This window comes from Calidris pugnax, unplaced genomic scaffold, assembly GCF_001431845.1.
Source record: "Calidris pugnax isolate Ruff unplaced genomic scaffold, ASM143184v1 scaffold56, whole genome shotgun sequence".
Lineage (NCBI taxonomy): Eukaryota > Metazoa > Chordata > Aves > Charadriiformes > Scolopacidae > Calidris > Calidris pugnax.
Genome location: NW_015090839.1, coordinates 15,558,772 through 15,578,256, shown reverse-complemented (window position 1 = coordinate 15,578,256; position 19,485 = coordinate 15,558,772). Strand labels below are relative to the sequence as shown.

General features: G+C 36.4%; 1 protein-coding gene across 1 annotated transcript in view; it reads right to left on the bottom strand.

The window, feature by feature from the left end:
* Positions 1-163: 163 nt before the first annotated feature.
* The window catches only part of MPP5 (membrane protein, palmitoylated 5), a 34,008-nt gene continuing 14,686 nt past the window's right edge, over positions 164-19,485 (bottom strand). The window contains exons 4-14 of the mRNA XM_014941996.1: positions 14,259-14,336; positions 13,357-13,503; positions 12,587-12,748; positions 10,244-10,321; positions 9,164-9,347; positions 8,048-8,119; positions 7,509-7,580; positions 6,649-6,816; positions 5,564-5,766; positions 3,802-3,912; positions 164-3,247 (exon numbers count right to left, since the gene is read on the bottom strand). Coding sequence (XP_014797482.1) covers positions 3,071-3,247; positions 3,802-3,912; positions 5,564-5,766; positions 6,649-6,816; positions 7,509-7,580; positions 8,048-8,119; positions 9,164-9,347; positions 10,244-10,321; positions 12,587-12,748; positions 13,357-13,503; positions 14,259-14,336 — 1,452 coding nt within the window. The 3' untranslated portion in view covers positions 164-3,070. The remainder of the gene's footprint in view (positions 3,248-3,801; positions 3,913-5,563; positions 5,767-6,648; positions 6,817-7,508; positions 7,581-8,047; positions 8,120-9,163; positions 9,348-10,243; positions 10,322-12,586; positions 12,749-13,356; positions 13,504-14,258; positions 14,337-19,485) is intronic.

Genomic DNA, 19,485 nt, shown 5'->3' with positions numbered 1-19,485 from the left:
AAGAGAGAAACTGTAGATCTGAGGACATGTTGTTACCTCTCCCACCGGATGCATGGTGCCAGAAGGAACAGAGAACATCCTCTAGGACACTGATGGGTCACAGCATCTTTCACACATTCAGCAAAGTGGCAGAAAGAAAACTCCCAAGATCCACTACAAGAAGTAAAATTGTACAGTGATTTATTTTAAATCTAGAAATATTTTACATTTTTACATTAGTGTGCAGTTCATGATGTCTCAAAATACAGAGTGCAGATACACGTATAAAAGTACAATGTGGGGCTAACCACAGGTCTCAGTAAAGTTACCTTAATTATTTAAGGCATTAAACCCCTCATATTTTAAAAAGTCACATATAATTACATTCAAAAATTTCTTTTATGCAATTCAGCTAACATGTCTTTTTAATTAAATCTGGACTGGTAAAAATGCAGATACCCTCATTTCAGTCTGATACAGCTCACTACAAAGCCTGTGATAAGGTTGAAGAGTTTGACCAGTGAAGTTTGCATAGTCTCTTTTACTCTCAAGGGAATTAACACACATTCTTCATCAAAGAAGGCAGAGTAATTTCTTACACAGGGTATTTCCAAGCTGGCAGCGGATGGACAGCCAGGTTCATTTCCGACTGCTGCTCAAGCCTCTCCTCTCAGCAGGAGAGAAAGGTAGCATTGGTTATAAACTATCATAGCACCTCTCTACGCGGATGTCAGTGAGTACCACGTGCCTTGGGAATTAAAAGAGTACAGCTGAACTTCAAACAACATTCTTTAAGTCTACATTCAAAAGCTTATTTGTATAAAAACAGCTTCTGTACACCATTTCAGAAAAACTGGGGAGACACACATTAGTCAAACACATTAATGGCATGACTTACTGTGACTGGCCCTGTGTATGGACACGGGATACCGAGGGCGGAGCAGCAGCCATCGCGGTTACCTTAACGAAGACATTTTACCCTTTCCTTCCAACTTCTGGTCCAACTATGGAACAGTCAATACCAAAAAGCCTAATATATCTACAATCATCTTTTTTAAAAAAAGGGTAGAATTGATACAGTATTTTGTAACCTATGAAACACTGACTATCCAATATACCTGAACATCGTAGTTGTCATAAACTATGGATTAAACTGAGAAAGTGCCTGCAATGTGAGGCAAAAAGCTGTTATTTTGAATATCCACCCCTTAGGCCAACAGCCAGCACGTCATTATTTCTAACACTGAATTGAACTAAAGATATTAAAGTTTCCAACCCCATTTCTTTCTGGAGGGCATTACTTATCCCCACTAATTGTTTAATTGCTTTTCAGCCCTAAATACTAATTGAACCAGCAAATAATTTTGCTTACTAACAAGACACAAATGCACTCTATACTTCCATTTTTCAATACAAAAATGTACTGAGTGTTAGTTCAGTAACTAGGAAAGTTATCTGACAATTTCTTTGTATCTGCTGGATACTTTGAGCTCTCTATTTAACTATGGGTGTGAATTTGTTCCATTAACATTGGACGAAAGAATACATGCAGTAGAGAATGGAAAAAAAAAAAATCAACTACTTTTTCATCCTTCAACATCAGACAGGAGTGAACTACACATTGACGTAACTCCAGTGTTTTACCTGCAGGAACAAAGAAACACTATGGCTAAATTGAAGAGATATTCACAGTCAAGGTTCTTTGTGCTACCCAAAAGCAAAACATCCAAGACACTACTACTCAGTGATAGAACAGCCCTAATGCAGATGCACAGCCTTAGTAGTTAAACCTTCACAGCTCAGAATCGTTTGAGGATGCAGAGATGTTCCCACCTGCTTTGCAGAACACACCGGGATACAGACCGACCTTGCTTTTTGTTCACTTGTTTCAAGTTTTTTGTTTGTTTTAGCAATTACAAATTGTGACTTCTCAGTCATTTACCAGTGTTTTACACATACTTTCACTGCAGCACTGAGCAAATGCAGGACAGTATGTTGGGTAGTGAATTACATTACTCAGTTATAAAACCACTGAGTTTTACACACTCAGCTACTTTAATTCCAGTTAGTTATCCATTAGACCAACAGCCACAAGATGAACTATTTTCAGAGATTAAAAAACCCCACTACCTTCCAATGTTCAGCACATCAGTCTATTCTAGTCAGTATTGGGTTATAAAACATGAGAACTTAAGTTGACTTTTAAGCAGCACGTCTTATAACTATGTATTTTTCACAAAAATATAACCTCTGCCTTTCTAAAGTTCTCTAAAGTTTTGTGGAAAACAGCAGCTCCAATCAGTCAATATGTTTTAAAGAAAATTCCATAAAAATATCACATCTAAAAGATCAATATAATATTCACCTTTGATTGGACCTAAAATTAATGTGCAGTCAAATCCGATTTTAAAAGTCTGACTAAAAAGACACAAGGATTGAAATATTTACATTATACACATTTTCCAATTACAGTGCTATCAGAAAGTGGAATGTTTGAGAATTAAAATATTAACTCAAGCCTCACAGGGCAGCTCCAGACCAGAGCAGCATCTTCATTCTGTGGTTGTTTTTTTTTTTTTTTAACAGATTTCTCGTTAATAACATTTTTCCTGTGTAGATTATTTCTCTGCCCAATGATCTGTAGAATTATGCTCCTGAACTACCATCATGTCCCACAAAGTCATTAAGTTAAGTGTTAAATAATATTCATATTTATAACTATGTGACAGCATGGACTGTATATACACACACACTTTAAATCTTTGATTTCATAAGGGTGATACTAGGTAAAAAAAGGTGAATTTACGTATAAAAGTAGTTGCTAGAAAAATCCATCTAAAGCTTTAGAATTTAGCCAAAGTCTCCATCTTTAGACCACTGAGAAAGAAAACTTGAACAATCTTTAGATCAGTTAAATCGGCTCACAAGCTGAGGAGCGTATTTTTTCAATAATACGCAATTCACTGGCAAAGGACGCAGCCACTGAGGTCTAGAGCTCACACACATTTATACTGGAATAGGGCAGAGCTACACACGTTCTCCCTGGAAAGATTACTAGATTGAAGTCCCTTTGTCTCTTGAAATTGCTCTCTCATCGTAGCCAGGTAGAGGGCACCCACTGGGGTTCTGTGTCAAGTTTGTTTATTAACCGAAGTAACTCTTGGTACGCCTTGTCAAGATCCGAATTCACAATTGCTGTATCAAAGTAGTGGCCATTGTTCTGTTCCATCTCCCTCGTCTTCTCTATGATCTCTCTCAGCTCTTCTGGCTGCAATCAAAAATGGAGAGTTAGTCTATGTTGGTGAAGGAGAGTGTTACATACAATAGAGTAGCAGAAGGTAACATTTCTACTCAAGGAAGTCTTCTACACAAATTTTCACAGTATTGCTATTGGCTATTGAACAGATTACAACAACATTGAACCAAGATACATATTTGAAAGTTAAGAGCACTCAAGACAATCCTTTCTGGTTGGACGTAAGTGGCAAACAGCAAATAATGGTCACAGACTGAATAAAAGAGGAAGATCTACCACTGCTCATTATATGACATTCATCAGCTCTTAAATCACATTTCTGAAAAATAAGTTAGGTTGCTAAGCCTGTTATCCTTCTGAAAAAGACTGGAGATAGCAAAGATAGTGTGGGAGAAAGTTTAATGGCATAGAACAAGACAACATTCCTCTGGAGACATAGACATGGAGACTAAAAACACCGAACCTCCCAATTCCAAATAATGAGTAAGCAAATTTGTTTACCGAAAGCCTCCCTGATCTGTAAATAAAAAGCAGCATGACTTCAGAAGAAGTGTTAGACACATTACCTTTGGATTTTTCCCTTCTTTGGCCAATAAAGCACGTAATCTCTCTTGTGAAGGTGGTGCAACAAATATAATATATGGCTTCAAGTCAGAATTACGTAGTGTCTTCAGTGACTGTAGAAATAGGGTGTATAAAATATTTAACAGTTCCACAGATAAAAAGGGTATTTAATAATGCATTATTGACATGCTGTAAGTGATGATAAATTCTTCAAACACAATGACAATCGTACAATATATTAACAGAAGTATAATTAACCATAACCGTATTACATCACCACTCAGAGCTCAGTCACATTTTCCTACAAACTTGATATTCCAACATTTTTCTGCTTCGTGGAACCCAAACATTTACTTTTGTTCTAGAATATTCTGAAGGAACGTATTTTTCGGTACTCAAAAGCAAAAGAGAATCACCTACATTGGATTAAGTCTCCTCACAATGCTAAGGAATGGTATCAGATTTTAAGAGAGAAGAGTCTTCAAAATACACTGACAGAGCAGGACCAGCTCTATTGATGGATCCCCTGGTGTTAACTGACCAGGTAGCCTGTGCTATATGCTTGTCCCAATCTTTAAAGGATCCACCACCCACTGCTTTCAGGGGAGGTTTTAACAATCCATTGTATCGCTCAATTTTCCCAGAAGCTGATGCACGATAGGGGATGTGGTATATCCAGTCAATGCCATGTTCTTTTGCTTATTTTTAAGATTGTTTCTGAAATGAGTTCCATTGTGTCACTCAATTCTTTCTGGAGTACCATGTCACCACAACAGTTTAACCTTTTCTGTTTTTAAGATTAAAATGCAAGGTATCAGATTCACTACTACTGTATGCTTAGCATATTTTTTGTCAGGTTATGTTTATATCAAGAAACAGGAAATAAAAAGAACGAAACTGTAGTTTAATTTTTCCAAAAGGTTCCTTCTATGTGACTGGAGACACAGAACTTGTCTCTGAGATAGATTTTTACAACCACAGAATAAGATCAATTTTCAAAGTGTTATGAATTTTCAACTTCGTACATCCTTTGCAATACCCATGAGCTATTCTAGTAAAGTATCACATGGTCCCAACTGGTGATTGCTAATTGTAACTTCAATACTACCAGACTTTACTGATGTGTCCGAGTTTTTTCAGCATCTGTAACAACAGATGACCTCATACATATAATATATATTAGAAATACATAAGAAAATATATTAGAAAATGGGCTGTGTTCTAGCACTCTGCATCCTGCCACATTTAACTTATTTCCAAGTTGCAGTCTGTGTGCACAGTTTGTCTCTCCATAATCAAAAGGCCACTGCTAAAGAGCCTTTCAATATTGTTGACACAATGTACTTCAATCCTGTCTCTTACAGAACTGCATAAACATTCCCAAAATGCAGTTTCCAGGAATAATCACAAACAATCTCCTCCATCTTCAAATACTCCAGAGCTCACAGAGTAATTGGAAGACAGAGACACAAATCTTATTTTAATTAATTGTTCAGATAGTTCTCACCAGCTTTAAGTATCTGGAAAGCCAGGCCCCTGTTACCTTTAGCACAGATAAAGAAGATGTGTATATTTCCAAACAAGGAGTAAGAAGGCTGTATTCATAACACACTAAATAGTTAACTGAACACCACTAAAAGAAAACTTGGAATATACATAAAACGGGCCTTGAAAACAGTCATTTTATATAAACCAAATACAGCTCTTTAGATTTTCACAGTAGCTTCTACAATTAAAACACAACAGGCAACAGCTTTACCATACCTGGGTATGAAGATTTAAAAGGCATATCTTGCCAGAGTTGATTACTTGCCGCACGGAGTCTATGCTGGTACCATAGAGGTTCTTTTCAAACTCTCCATACTCAATGAACTTCCCTGCAGCTATGTCACTCTCAAATGCCTGTCGGGAAATGAAATGGTAATCCCTGCCAGCTACTTCGGTCTCTCGCCTGCTCCGAGTGGTATCTACAAACAAGAGCAACAAAAAAAAGAAATCATGACAGCGATGCATCTGTAGAACTGAAGAGGAGAAATACGTATTGCCCTTAGGAGAGACATTGCTAACCAAACAAAAAAAGGCTTTTGAAATATCTGAGAAATGCAAGTATGTTATTTTCTACAATAAGTATCCCTAGACAGATTAAGTTTAAAGAGGCTGAACGTACATTTCGAGGTTCTGTTTACGCTAACCAAACAAAAAAAGGCTTTTGAAATATCTGAGAAATGCAAGTATGTTATTTTCTACAATAAGTATCCCTAGACAGATTAAGTTTAAAGAGGCTGAAGGTACATTTCGAGGTTCTGTTTACATTATCTAGAGGGAAAAAAAAACAGTCAACAAGAAAAAGAATAGTGTCACCTCTGCAGCTGCATTCTGGATGTGAAAACAGCTATTAGATGTTTACAAGAAGTTTAGTTTTAAGCTGTTTGCAAACCTAATCTAGGGTACATTATACATTAAAAATATAAAATCCACTGAAATGTGAGTAATTTGTGAAGGCACTAAAGCCACCTAAATTTAAATATATGCAGCATAAGCAGGTTAAAAATTCTTTGACTGATGTACTGGTTTCTTTTTTAAACTTCTGTAACTCACTCCAATGTTATTCAAACTGAAATATATGCATCTTATAATACCTCTATACACTGTGTTGGGAAACTGGATTTGCACTGACTTACCAAAGCTACTTTTTGCCACACAAGATATAACTTTATTTGTCCTTTATCCAAGAACTGACTATATCCTGCTCAAAACCCCCAAACTTCTAATTGCTATTTTTTGACACGAGAGGATTTGTCTGCAGAAAGTGTTTAGAATAAGCAATCGTTTCTGCCCGTCAAACTTACGGGGAACTGCAGAGGCAAAGCGATCCACTTCGTTATTCATAAGTCTCTGCCGCAGCTCGTTTTGGCCGCAGTTCTGTGGGCCAATCAGAACAATAGGTCGTTTCCTGTTTGCCGGTTGATGATACAATGACATTTCCTCATAGGTCAAAATTTCCTCATTGTCATAATCTTGAGAGAGAAACAATTAAATAGTTAGAACGTACTTGACTGCTGCATGTATTACCTGTCACGCGGGATCAAACTGCAGTAGGCTCCTGACTGCCCAGCATCTAACTGCCAGTCACCACAGAACCCAATGGAACCCCAAAGACCACCACTTCCCAGGAAAATGAGGCTTCCCCCCCCCGTTTCTGGAGAAAGAAAATGTGTTTCCGCTTACTACTGATATGAGTAGCAACAAACTCAAGAAACAACTTACTTGCAAAAGAATAAATTTCTAGTACAAGACTAACAGTTTATGCCCAACAACAGTAGTTTTGTAAGAATATAGTATAAATAGCCTACAAACTCTCCATGGAGAAAGTTTCCATTTAATAAACTTAATTACGCAGCGATGATATTACAAAACCATCTTAAATTGGTTCATCATTGTAAAATTACGAGTGCTTTTCTGCCTAAAAATCTACCTGGTTTTTCACCCCATCATTTGGTCTAATAAAGACACTACACGACCTTACAAATTCTGCCACCATCTTTCACTGAATGTTATTACAAACTGTACTACTGCTCCCAAAAATAACATTATCAGGCGGTATTTTTAACATCATATCCTGAATTTCAGCACTCTTTTCACAAGGCTATTTGTAGAATCTTTTATAGTTGCTAGTAAGTGCACATGCTATGCAAAAGATGTTTCTTACCATCGTTTTTATTTGCATTGTATAAAACCTTTTTCCGTTTCTTCTTGTTTTTCTTCGCACACCAGAGTTTTCCTAGCCAAAATAAAAATTATCACAATCAAACACCATACAATAAAAAAAACCCTTCCTATCCCACTCACTATCTGTAACTTTAAAGTTGGAAATTTATTCTGCAGTTTTGAAAAAGCACAATATTCTTAATTTCATTACATCGGTTTGGTGTATTAAGCAAAGGTTGCATGCCAAGGACTTCAGCTGAGTCATGGCAGATAAAATTATTTAAGAAAATAGGGGCATTCCAAATTCCCCTACATCATCCTATTTATATTGTATCTAGTTATGAAAAAAACATGATTTATAGAACAAAGTGCTAAATTCAGACCATTAATTACACAAAATATTTCAAAGAATCATCCCACTTGTCTTACAAAAAAAATTGAAAAGTTTTCTACAAGTCTACAATGACAAGGTTGCAGATACCACTAATTAGCACCTCTGTAAAAGTCAGATTTTTTTTCCTTGGAAAGCATATATCCGACCTGATTTTTCTGGCTCCTTGTCTTCTTCTATGGTTTGCTTCATTGCTTCTCTTTGTTGCTGAAAACTTTTTCCTAAATGCATTTAAAAAAAATAAAAAAGCAGTTAACATTTAGAAACCATTTCCATGCTTCTTTTGTAATGACTTACTCATTTTACTTTTTCATAAGCTTTTACATCTCTGAGGTTTCTAGTAGAATATGACATAAGAGAAATTTAAAAAGAGAAATTAAAATTGCTGCGAAGTTTGTCTATTGCTTTGAAAATATATTCATCAAGAAAGACTTGAAGAACATGTGTACTGTTCTGGACAGCTTTGCCTGGAAAACTGAAACTACTGGAAAGACTATTTTTCCCCACTATGATGATACGGTTTTCTAATTCTTTTTGTGTGTTGTGTTCTATTTATACTAAATCTTATGAACTTCATATTGAAAAAGATTAGTCTATATTTAAATCAGTGACCCTCTCAACTTACTCAAATGTCGTAAAGTAACAGTGTAATATTCTACAGAATTTGATAGATCTTCTTTTCACTGTGGTTAACAGTTCAGCCAGATCTTTAATGGACCAGAGTGCAGTACAGATTTCAATGCAAAAATTATATATTGACTTCAATGCCTGAAAACGTACTACTCAAAGGGTCCCAAGAACTAAAAAGGAGGCATGACTGTTACAAGTAACTGAAGCTCCTCACTAAGTGAAAACATGCAGAAAGGTTACCATGTAGATAATGCATTTTTCAAATAGACTACTTGATGTAGTAAGAAACCGAACAGCTGCACTCATCTCCAGAGAAACAGGCTGAAGTCCCAATTTCTGCCATAGCCAGCCAGCAGAGGGAACTCTGAATCCACAGAGTCCCCAGGGTGGAGGAATAAAGGGAGAGGAAAGTGGATCTTGAAAGGTGAACTGCAGTGACTGGTAGCTTTACTTTAAGAGGTCAACATTTCAAGTGGATTACATACCCAACAGCAGGCTCTGTTGCAAAAGGTTCAAAGTCACACATATTTAAGGTAATGGATATTTAAAGGTACACGAGTCTTTGAAAACCAGAATATTGTTCATATAGCTATTTGACTGACTGGCTGTCAAGCTTTTTCTAGAACTTTATTTACCAGGGATAAGGCCTGCCAATGGCTGATTATCTTCATCTCCATCTCTGTAAGCCTGCCACCAGTTCGGATCTTCTTGGCTGATCACATGGAGTATATCTCCTTTTTGAAAAGATAGGCCTAACTCTCGGCAGGGGACGTAAGGGTCATCAGAGGGATCATAGTCAAAATGCGCTTTCACGTGTATCTGTGGAAGATCAAATGTTAAAACAGAAGAAAAAAAAACCCAAACCCTGTGACTTCTGATGAACTAAACCTCATCTTCCTGAGATTGCAGTGAAACTCCAATATATAAAAACTCCAAGATTCTATAAAATGGAAATTTTATCTGGGGCATACAGGAGATACTGGAATGGAACCATCACCGAGGTTAGCAATGGAATAGACACAGTTGTGGTAGGCTGGAAGCGAAGGCCTGAATTTAACTCTTGTTATTTCTAAAATATATGCAATTTCCTCACCATTTTAGGAGGCAAAAACCCCTGAGCTACTGACTTAAGTTGTCCGCATTCAAAAAGTATCAGAGATATTCTGAGTTGTTTAAAATACCTAATAAATACACAGACTGAAACAAATTTGCTGGGTTTTAGGTGGTTTCACTTGAAAAATATTTTACTTTGTCCACTAATGTTTTTGTTTGGATGGGATATAAATTGTGTATTCTTTCTTCAGACTCTTCAAGTTTGTTAAAGAAAAGTATGCTAGCTAAAAAGATAATGAGCAAAGTTTCCAGTATACAAGCCTTTCCTACCAAAGCATATTTGGAAGTTCCGTCGACCCCTTTTTTTTTTAATAGAGAAATTGGGAATTTCAAAATATAATTTCAGAAGCACAGGCAGTTCTGCTATTATAATTTTTTACTATTTTAGAAACGGAGTTAAAATCATACTAAGTTTCAGCTTAACACCATGAATTTATTTTCAACAATGAAATCAGGAGTTAGTCTGGTAACAACCCAATTTAAACTGTTAAGTTTTGGTTTTGTTCCACAATGTAAGTGACCTACAGAAAATCTTTCTACGTTATTACTAGAAAAACAAGGCACGTATCACCAAGCTCAAGAACTTATGTAGAGCTACTTACAACTGTTTCCTTCGCAGGAGGTGGCTTGCTCTGCTGACTGGGAATCAATACAAAGGTCAGAGTACCATGCATGTCAGCCTGAGATGAAAGACAGACTTTTCATATGCTGTATCAAAATCCATCTCACAGTTCAGAATTTTAATAAATAACATATTCTAGAAAATGCTTTAAAAATGCCCATAAAAGGCAGTTCCCAACAGCACATCATCTTACCCCTTAACTGGTTTAAGACACAAAGCACAGATACAGATGCAGTGATTCAGTGGAAGGCTAGAAAGCCAAATGTTGATATTCAGATTTTAAAAGCCTAGCATTCTTTAGCGTACATAAACTATTTCTATTTGAAATGAAGCAGCTGCAATTCTGTCAAGCTGAGACAGAGAAGAAATGGAGACTAATTCTCTTGCTCTGTTCAAAAACACCAACAAGTAGATCTATGCTGGGAAAAGAAAAATAATAATCTTTTACATTTTTTTTTAAATTGCTTAAGTGGAACAGTGTTTTCAAATCTAAACATTTCTGCTCTGATTTTATACTTTTAACATCAAAGTATACAAAACACTGTTTAAAAATTTAATTAACATACTCAAGTCTTGCATCTGCAAAGTACTAATATCAATATTTCAATAAGCGCTACTAAGAAAGTAAATGTAATAAACATCCTGGATTTAAAGGACTCTTATTTGTTTGTATACTCTTGCATGCAGAGTGTGTTCACACACATAATGAATATCTAGATAAAAAGGGAGCAACACCCTGCGAGAAGGGTGCCTCACATCCCATACATTATCTCATGAACTGTAACACAACAATTTATGTTGCATAAAACCAAAGTGTGTGTATGTATGTATCTCAAAAAATTCAGACCTAAGGCTTAAATAAAAGAAACATAACTGAACATAACATGGATTAGGCTGTAGGAAAGGCAAGTCCACAATTTTCAGTCAGCATACAGAGTTTCACGAGGAATGCATAGAATTTCAGCGATCGTGTGAATAGTCTTGTCTAAAGTCAAGCACAGTTTATCATCAGTTGCTAAGCCAGTGGTGAGGCAAAATGAAGGGAAGTTAATTTCCTTCTGTGCTTGTTTTTTTGGGGGACTGAAACACTGTTAAACTTCCACTTCTATGTTACAAAATACAAATGACAACATATAAATATTAATTATTTTTTAAAAAATATATTTTAAAACTATGTATAGTTTTTTAATTTTTTCAGCAAGTAATTTACTCTTACGTATTGTCGTTTTAAATCTTTTATTCTTTAACTCCAGGTTGCAGAAGCTGCTCAAGAGCAGAACAAGCTCTCTGCAGAGAACTAAACTGCCAGAGTTGAATTGTATGTCAAGCATCTATAAAACACTCTTTTCAGAAGCACAGGACTTAGCTAAGTACAGCTTTTTAAGAAAGATATAGAGATGGCAATGGAGACAATTACAGAGTGAGGTGAAAAATCTCAATATCTCTGGATCCAAAAAAAACCACACAGAGATTGAAAGCTTTTCAAATAAGAATATTTTAAAATCACTTAAAAAAACCCCCACAACCCAAGACCTCACAGATTTCTCCCTCCACTTGACCTCATTCCATGCATTAGCTGAAAATTCTGAGCAGCAAATATCAGGAAAAAAATCCAACTAAAGGTAGAAATTGTTCATTAAAATCTACAGTCTTACTGTAGCATGAGACAACCTCATCTATGGATATTGCTGCCTACTCTTCCTACAATAATGCAATCTATAGCAGAACCCAGGTCTTCGTCCTGATTTTGGTATGTCTACAGGGCATAGATCTACTAAGTAACTCGAATATATTTTTTTCCCCTCCAAAGATGCCATTAAGTAAGTGCTAGTGGATATTTCTAATGTTTTGTATCAAAGTTATAGTTAACTTTTTCAGAACTTGTCCCTTTCATCTCTTTTCACTTTGAGCAAATGGTCCTGCCTGCTGTAATGATGAAAATTAACTACATGCCAGCCAGACACTACCAGTCACACATCTATTAATCCAGACTAAACCAGACAAAGATGAAAAATCAGGGCTTTTCAAAGCTAAATGAAGTTTTTCTGAGAAATCATTAAAAGCAAGCCTCAAGATGATAACTTAACTCTTCCACCTTTGGAGGATTAATTTTTCCAGATAACTACCATTAAACTTATTAATGTCATACTATGCACTAGAAAGAAAACTTGAAATAGCCCTCCACATATAAATACTACCTATAAGAATGAAAACACTTTTAAACCAATGTTAAACATGAGTACAAACAACAAGCAGAGACAACAGGCTTCAGTCTTATGAAATGAGTATATTTTGCAGGGAAAACAAGAAGCATTGAACTTACCAACAAATCAAAAACTTCATTAACATCTTTTCCACGAATCTCAATGCCATTAATTTCCAGAACTTCGTCCCCTTCATGTAACAGCCCACTCTTCTCTGCGGCACCTCCTTTCACTATTCGACTAATGATAACAGAATCCATTTCATTGCGAACAGTAGCACCCTGTGTAGTAGCAACATGTTCTGAATTTATTATATATATGAAACTCAAAGCCATCTATTGTATATATTCCAAGCCAGTGGAAAAACATTTCTATGTTGAAAGTGAACGCAAGTAACAGCTCATATGCATACACTCAATGCTCCAGTTTAAAAAAGTTCACTGCTTAATTTCTTCAAGCTGCACTAAAGATAGAAGAATTTAGTTGCTCCATACCATAAGATTCATAATCTTTTTTTAAAAAAATGTTTTTCTAAGGAAACACGTATTTGAAAGATGCAAAATAGAAGATGAGAGTTGTAGAAAAACGCCAAAAACCATGGTTGGCACATGATATAAGCTCCCCTACAGCAAAGACTGGGATAGAGACTTTTGTCAAAAAGCCCTGTCCAAACCCGAGGTGACAGAAGTTGTATAGATTCTAAATGGTAGTACAGCTACTGATACATGAAGATACACACAAGTTTATTATCTATGACTATTTCTTATTTTGGAGGGAGAGAGAATATTTACATGTACACCTCCACATTCAAATTCCAAAACTCTCATAGCAATCTGCAAAGGACAAAAGAGCTTGCCTCCCTTATATATAACTGAGTACCAGTACTTACCAATGGAATATCCCGAGCTTTTTCAATGCGAACTATTTTAACTGTCTCCCCTCCATACACGCCAACATTTTCATAAATTTTTTCATCTGTCACAGACTCTGGTTGCATTTCCTGTTCTGCAACCTTATCATGAGCCAGTAAAAGTGCCTAATGTTAAAAAATGATCAGTTCAGTTACAAAACATTTCACAGTTTATATGTATACAAAGTAGTAGAGTTCAATGAAATTCTGCGATTTGAATAGTCTTTGCAGGTTACAGAATATTGCAATTTATTTAAGCAATAGAAAAAAAAATATAAATCATCACAGCTACACAGTGCTTACTGCTATACACTTTCCAAAACTTTCCCTTCTAATTCAAAAAGAATATAAAAGCAATTTTGAGCACTCAACTGCCACCATATCTACAGTTTCTCCTTCCTAAAAAAAAAAACCAGGCACTGGTTTACTATGTGACTGAGGATACAAACGTAAGAAGTTACTGCAGTGAAAACTACTCACGGATTTACAACATCACTACAGGACAAAATTTCCTTTATGCACCCTACGGTAAGCATGAAACAGCTGTCAAACAAGACGACAGATAAGCAAAGCAGCTCTTGTGTTGCCCTGACTCACCTAGTCTCCTGCTATATTGTTTATGTGCAAATTACCCTGTAATATATGTAGAATTGTAGCAAGGGCTGAATAAAATCATGCAATACACTTGATTAGCAAGTCTCCATTAGTTGCTGGAAATGGAAAACTCCTCATCCTAGGAAAGATATTAAGAGATCTGCACAGAGTTGAAGCATAAAATCCATCCTTGTCCAGTCAGCCCAGGACATTTGCAAAAAATAAGTTACGATGAAAACAGCACCAGGACATAAATCTATTAGATGCGAAGTTCCATTTTGTTTTACCTGCATGTGAGGGGCATTCAGCAAAGCATTTAGCTCCTGCCCATCCTTGTGGTGACTGGGTTTCAAAACACTCTGTACCTAAAAAGAAATCAAATAGTGAAACTCTTAATCTATCCAGTAATTTATCAATTCACCCTCCACTAATGAAGCACAAAACCCTAGCTGCAATTATTCGTTTTACTGAAAGTAACGTATATCCATGTAATTGTGACGCTGATTGAACTCGATCTGGTACACATCAGGAAAACATGCAATGAGACCACAGGACTACTCCAGCACATCTTGCCTCGGTACCAAATCTAAGCATCACAGAGATTTGTCAATACCAGAGACTAGCCATGAGGTCAGCTACCACAAAGGAGCACACACAAAAAATCTAAACTCTAGAAAGGAACACAATAGCGAAATCAGCCATAATGAAATCTATTATGTGAATATTCTGGGTCCTTTAAAATGGACTTATTTCTCATTAACATGACTCGCCTTCTTTTTCCCTAAAAGCTGACAGCTTACTTTTGCCCAAACTATTTCCACCAACAGCAAAATCAAAGATTCCAAGTCAGGTCTTGCAACGTATCCTAGAGTCCCTGTCTCAGAGAGTGTACGAGTTAAAACTTCAAAAGACCCCAGGAAACCAGGTTTCTTTGGCTGGTTCCAAAATAATCCACATTAACAGCTTTTGCTCAAACAGCTTTAGTTGCCTAAAAAGGTTTGCCTTCTCATACAGTTACCAAATATACATTTCTTGCCATCATTTCTTGCAAATACTAGAAAATCCTGGTATGTTTACAGAGAAAGCCAGGAACAGAGAAGTCACTCTTACCCAAAGGTAAGGGTGAAGATACTTTCCATAGCCATTACCCTCTGGCCTAATCTGACCAAAGGCACAAATTAATTCAGAGACATCAAAAGCAGATTATACATATCAGAACAGCAGCTTTCAGTGGGATGAAAAACATTTTTTTTCAAGAGCTTTTTACTCTTAAGGATGAGGTAATGTGACATCACAGAGAATCAAGAAGCCACAAGTTCCAAAGCAAAGATAATTAAGCTTCTTGTGTGATCTAACAATATCAAAAAGTCTGAAGAGCCTCTATCCTAGGAGCAATTCTCTAGAAATATGCTAGCAATTCTCTTGGATGCTACCAGATGCCTCAGTCATGCTTCTGAACTGCCCAGGAAGCTATTATGCCCTGCTTAGCCTGAATTTTGGGATGCCGTATAGGAGAGCACTGTAAAGGATAAATTTCACTAACAGATTTTCCTGTGTTGAAAGAAGAGATTCTTCTCTACAAAAGACTCTCATAGAGGCTTATTTAAGGTCTCTATCTTTCAAGGGTCTTTCCTTTCTTGAAGCTACAAGAAGCTTTAAAGCCTTATTTATTCCATCTTTATGACCCTTTTACAGGAAAACCTACTCAGAAAGCAACTTAGAAGTCCTGCAAGACAGACAACCCTTTGAATGCAAGGTCAGACGCTGGGGATTTGAGAGGGGAAAAGGCGGCAACCAGGCCCAACCAGTCATTCTGTGTGCAGTGATTACCCTTCATTCAAGTTGAATTGCTGCTTTGAATAATTCAATTATTCAAAACTTTAATAGCTCCTCCCCCCCTTTTAAGAGAAAGATATATTTATTATTTGCCTAGTTAATGAAGCACTAGGAAAGCTTCAGGCTGCTATATACACCATTTATTACACCAGTACTGCCACATGCCAGATTCCTTTGTTACTCATGGCAATGAATCCCATGGTTTTATCAGATGAAGAAACCTGAATGTAGGCTATCATTCCAAAAGTGACACACTACAGACAGCATAGGCAATCCGCACCAAATATGTGGCAATGATACTATTTTCTTTGCTCTTCAGCCTAGTTCTTATTGTTAATTATATTAATTCTAGTTCAAGTAGCCCCTAAAAAGCTATCCATTTGGTTTTCATTATACACATTACAATTTGGAGGCATGTACCATGGAGGCACACACACTGGAGTGATATTAAACATTCAGAATTTAACTACACTTGCAAAATCCTGTTGTTGTTTACTCTCAGGGGAGCAAGACTGTCAGTGGGAACATACACACACATTGTAAGGCACTTACACCAAAAGCTACGAGCCTCCAGTGCATCCTCTCAGAAGCAGTGATCTAGTTTAATTGCCTGTACTTGCTGAAGTGAGCAAGTCTGAAACCTTTAGAAACACACTCCATATAAATTGAGCCTATATATTTATGTATATATTTGGTAGCAGGAACATCTTTAAGGTATTTGACATGTGCTGTTACAAGCCAAAACTTACTGTCTTGAATGCTACATCAAATATTCTTACAAGGTCAAGATTCAGACTATGTTCCCATAATCCTTGCCCCCACCTTGGTCAAGTTTAAATGGATTTAAAATCAATTTAATTACTCTTGATGTTTACTGGCTATTTTTATTTAAGACTTGGAGTACACCAAATTACATGGAGATTAGCTCTCTAAAATAAATTCCTTAAGCTCAAATGCTTCATTCCACCTTTTAAATTCAGTTAAAGTTTCTTAAAAAAAAAAAGGAAAAAATCTCAAGTTCTTAGTGCCTGATTATCAGAATCTGTGGGAAAAGTTAACAGTACAAGTATGCTACTAATTTTAAGAATTCCCTAAAGAAAATTAAAGTGTACCATTCCACTCTCATGAACTGTTAATGGTTAGAAAAATTCAAAATGAAGAAGTTTTCACCACACACTGTTTATACACATTATTATGTTTCATAAAAGCAAATCATCAACTGAAGAATGAAAACAGATTTTTTAAGTTCAGAGTAGCAAATGATAGTTGTCCACTAAACACATGTCCAGAAGTGTAGTTTAATATTATTTCTTTTTTACTTTTTTTTTAAAGGGAGGATGTATCATGTTGTAATATGAAATGGTGTTACAAACTGCCTTTTCCTGTTAGTTACAGATGCATGAGCTCTAGAACATGCTCTCTTCCATACCATAAAGCCTCAGACAAAACAGATGCCTATAGCTTTAAATTAGGACATGCACTCCAAAAACAGTTTCGGAATTGTACACTGGCACTGATGACCTGTGCACTAAAATATGCACATTAGCATTACCTGCCATTTAAAATTAATGTTATGCATGTATCTGCTACTTTTCTTTCTTGTAATGTCTTGTGGCTTTTATCATCAAGATATTATCAGTATCTTAATCCAGGCTTTTGGAAGTGTCTATTCAAAAACAACCTGAAGTAAACAAGCTGCTTTCTGGGGAAGCTTCCTGTGTCTAAGTTTAGGGATAGAAAAAGCAAGGAACACAAGAAAAAAGCTGGGCATGCAAGACAGACGTTTTGCCAGGGTAAAAAAAAAAACAACACCCAACACTCTCCCCGCCCCCAGCCAACCATCAAAAAAAAAACCCAAAACAAAAAATCAACCAAACAAAAGAAACCACCAAAACCCCACCACACAAAACAAAAACATCCAAGAGCCAAATCAACTTTTTCTGAAGCAGAAATAACTTCCTCCCATACTGCTACCGTAAGGTAGAAGCCTATCCAAAAGGAATAAAGGATCTGAAAAATAAGCATAAAGTCTTCTATTCAGGCAAGATTAGGAAGTACGGAATGATGTAAACAGAGGCCTCAAAGGTGTTCCTCTTGAGACACTTCTGTCAGTCACAGAAATATTTGTCCTGAATTTCTGGCTCAATCATTTGAGGATGCTGTTTAACATATTGCAAAACATAAGTCACATACACCAGGAGATGAATCACTGAGAAATCAGATTCCATTGAAACATGGGAACAGACGTATGCAATATATAGACTTTTCAGGAATTTCAAGGCTGGACAAGACAGGGATGAGAGATGAAGAATCAAAATGAGTGCAGGTATGTTTTGCCTTTTACGTAATAGTCTTTGGGGTGATGACAAAATTCCATCAGTTTAAAAATTTTAAAGAAATATTTTCTTTATGCTTAACCTTTTTTATGAATTGCTAAGAAGCAAAAAAAAAAAAAAAACCAAACAACCAAACCAACCCTGGCCTTGCAGTATCTTCTGACTTTAGGATTTACCAAATCACCTGAGAGAAGAGAGGAATGTATTGGGAAGGTGAGGGGTAGGGAAGATGTGGAAGAACATGAAAATCTGAAAACAGACCTAGAATTTTCCTAAGCATATCTTCTTCTTGGAAACTTCTATTAAGCAGCAAATAAAAGTACATCATATCCATGAAAGAGGAAAAAACAGCTTTCTTAAGAAATTAATATGTATTATCCTATATTATAAATGGAGATTCAAAAACTGGCTTGTATCTGAATGAAATCCCATACTAGGCCTGTGTAAAGTGGGTGTTTGGGGAAGTAGTTTACAAACCGAAGTGAACTGAAAAGGTTCCTTCAGGCTTACAGACACTGAAGCAGCCCAGTGAGGATCCTGTAGCAGCCAACAGGCTGATGAATAAGCCAGAGGGAAGCTAATATGTAAAATAGTCCTACCTGGTTTTGGCACAACCTCACTAACCTAAACAGGAAAATCCAGAGCTGCAGTTTAATCAGCACACTGCACCTTTAGGTAACATTTAAATCATGTCCCTCAAGAATCAGCAGCTCCTTCTGCAAAAGAACTTCAAGCTTGCTACAATGCTGTTTTCCTTGACTTATAAGGTTAAAGTCCAGGAAAAGGAAGGGGAGTAGAAATACCTGTTGAAATAAAATTGCTTCAGGCAGAAAGAAAACTAAAAAAAAAAAAATCAGCTTGCTGAAATACTGGAATTGGAGTATGTGTCTTTGAGCAACTGGAGAAGGCTATATACTGGCTCAGGTGCACCTGAGCCAGCTGTGAACAGATAAGTTTGGTTCACTGGGTGCTAAACACCTCTGTATCTGGCTTTACTGAACACTACAGTGCTACTCTTGTACTGATTCAAGCCAGCTAGTTTAAAGTTTAAAAAAAGGTATATCTGTACAAGGTGTAGCCACACTTCACTGCAAATATATACATGCACCATAGTAAATGAAGATAAAGTCATTCAGCAAGCCCTCGGAGGGTACTAGCTTCATCCAGCTGCATGTGAAAACACATTCTGTTCATAGCAACTTTATACCTAAGTTTCCTGTAAATTACTACTAATGCCTATAGAACTATTGTATACAGGTATTGCTCATCTATATTCAAGTGAATAAGCCTCAAAGAAAGAAGTTAGCCTGGCTGAAACTATCAAAGTATTTCAGTCAAGATC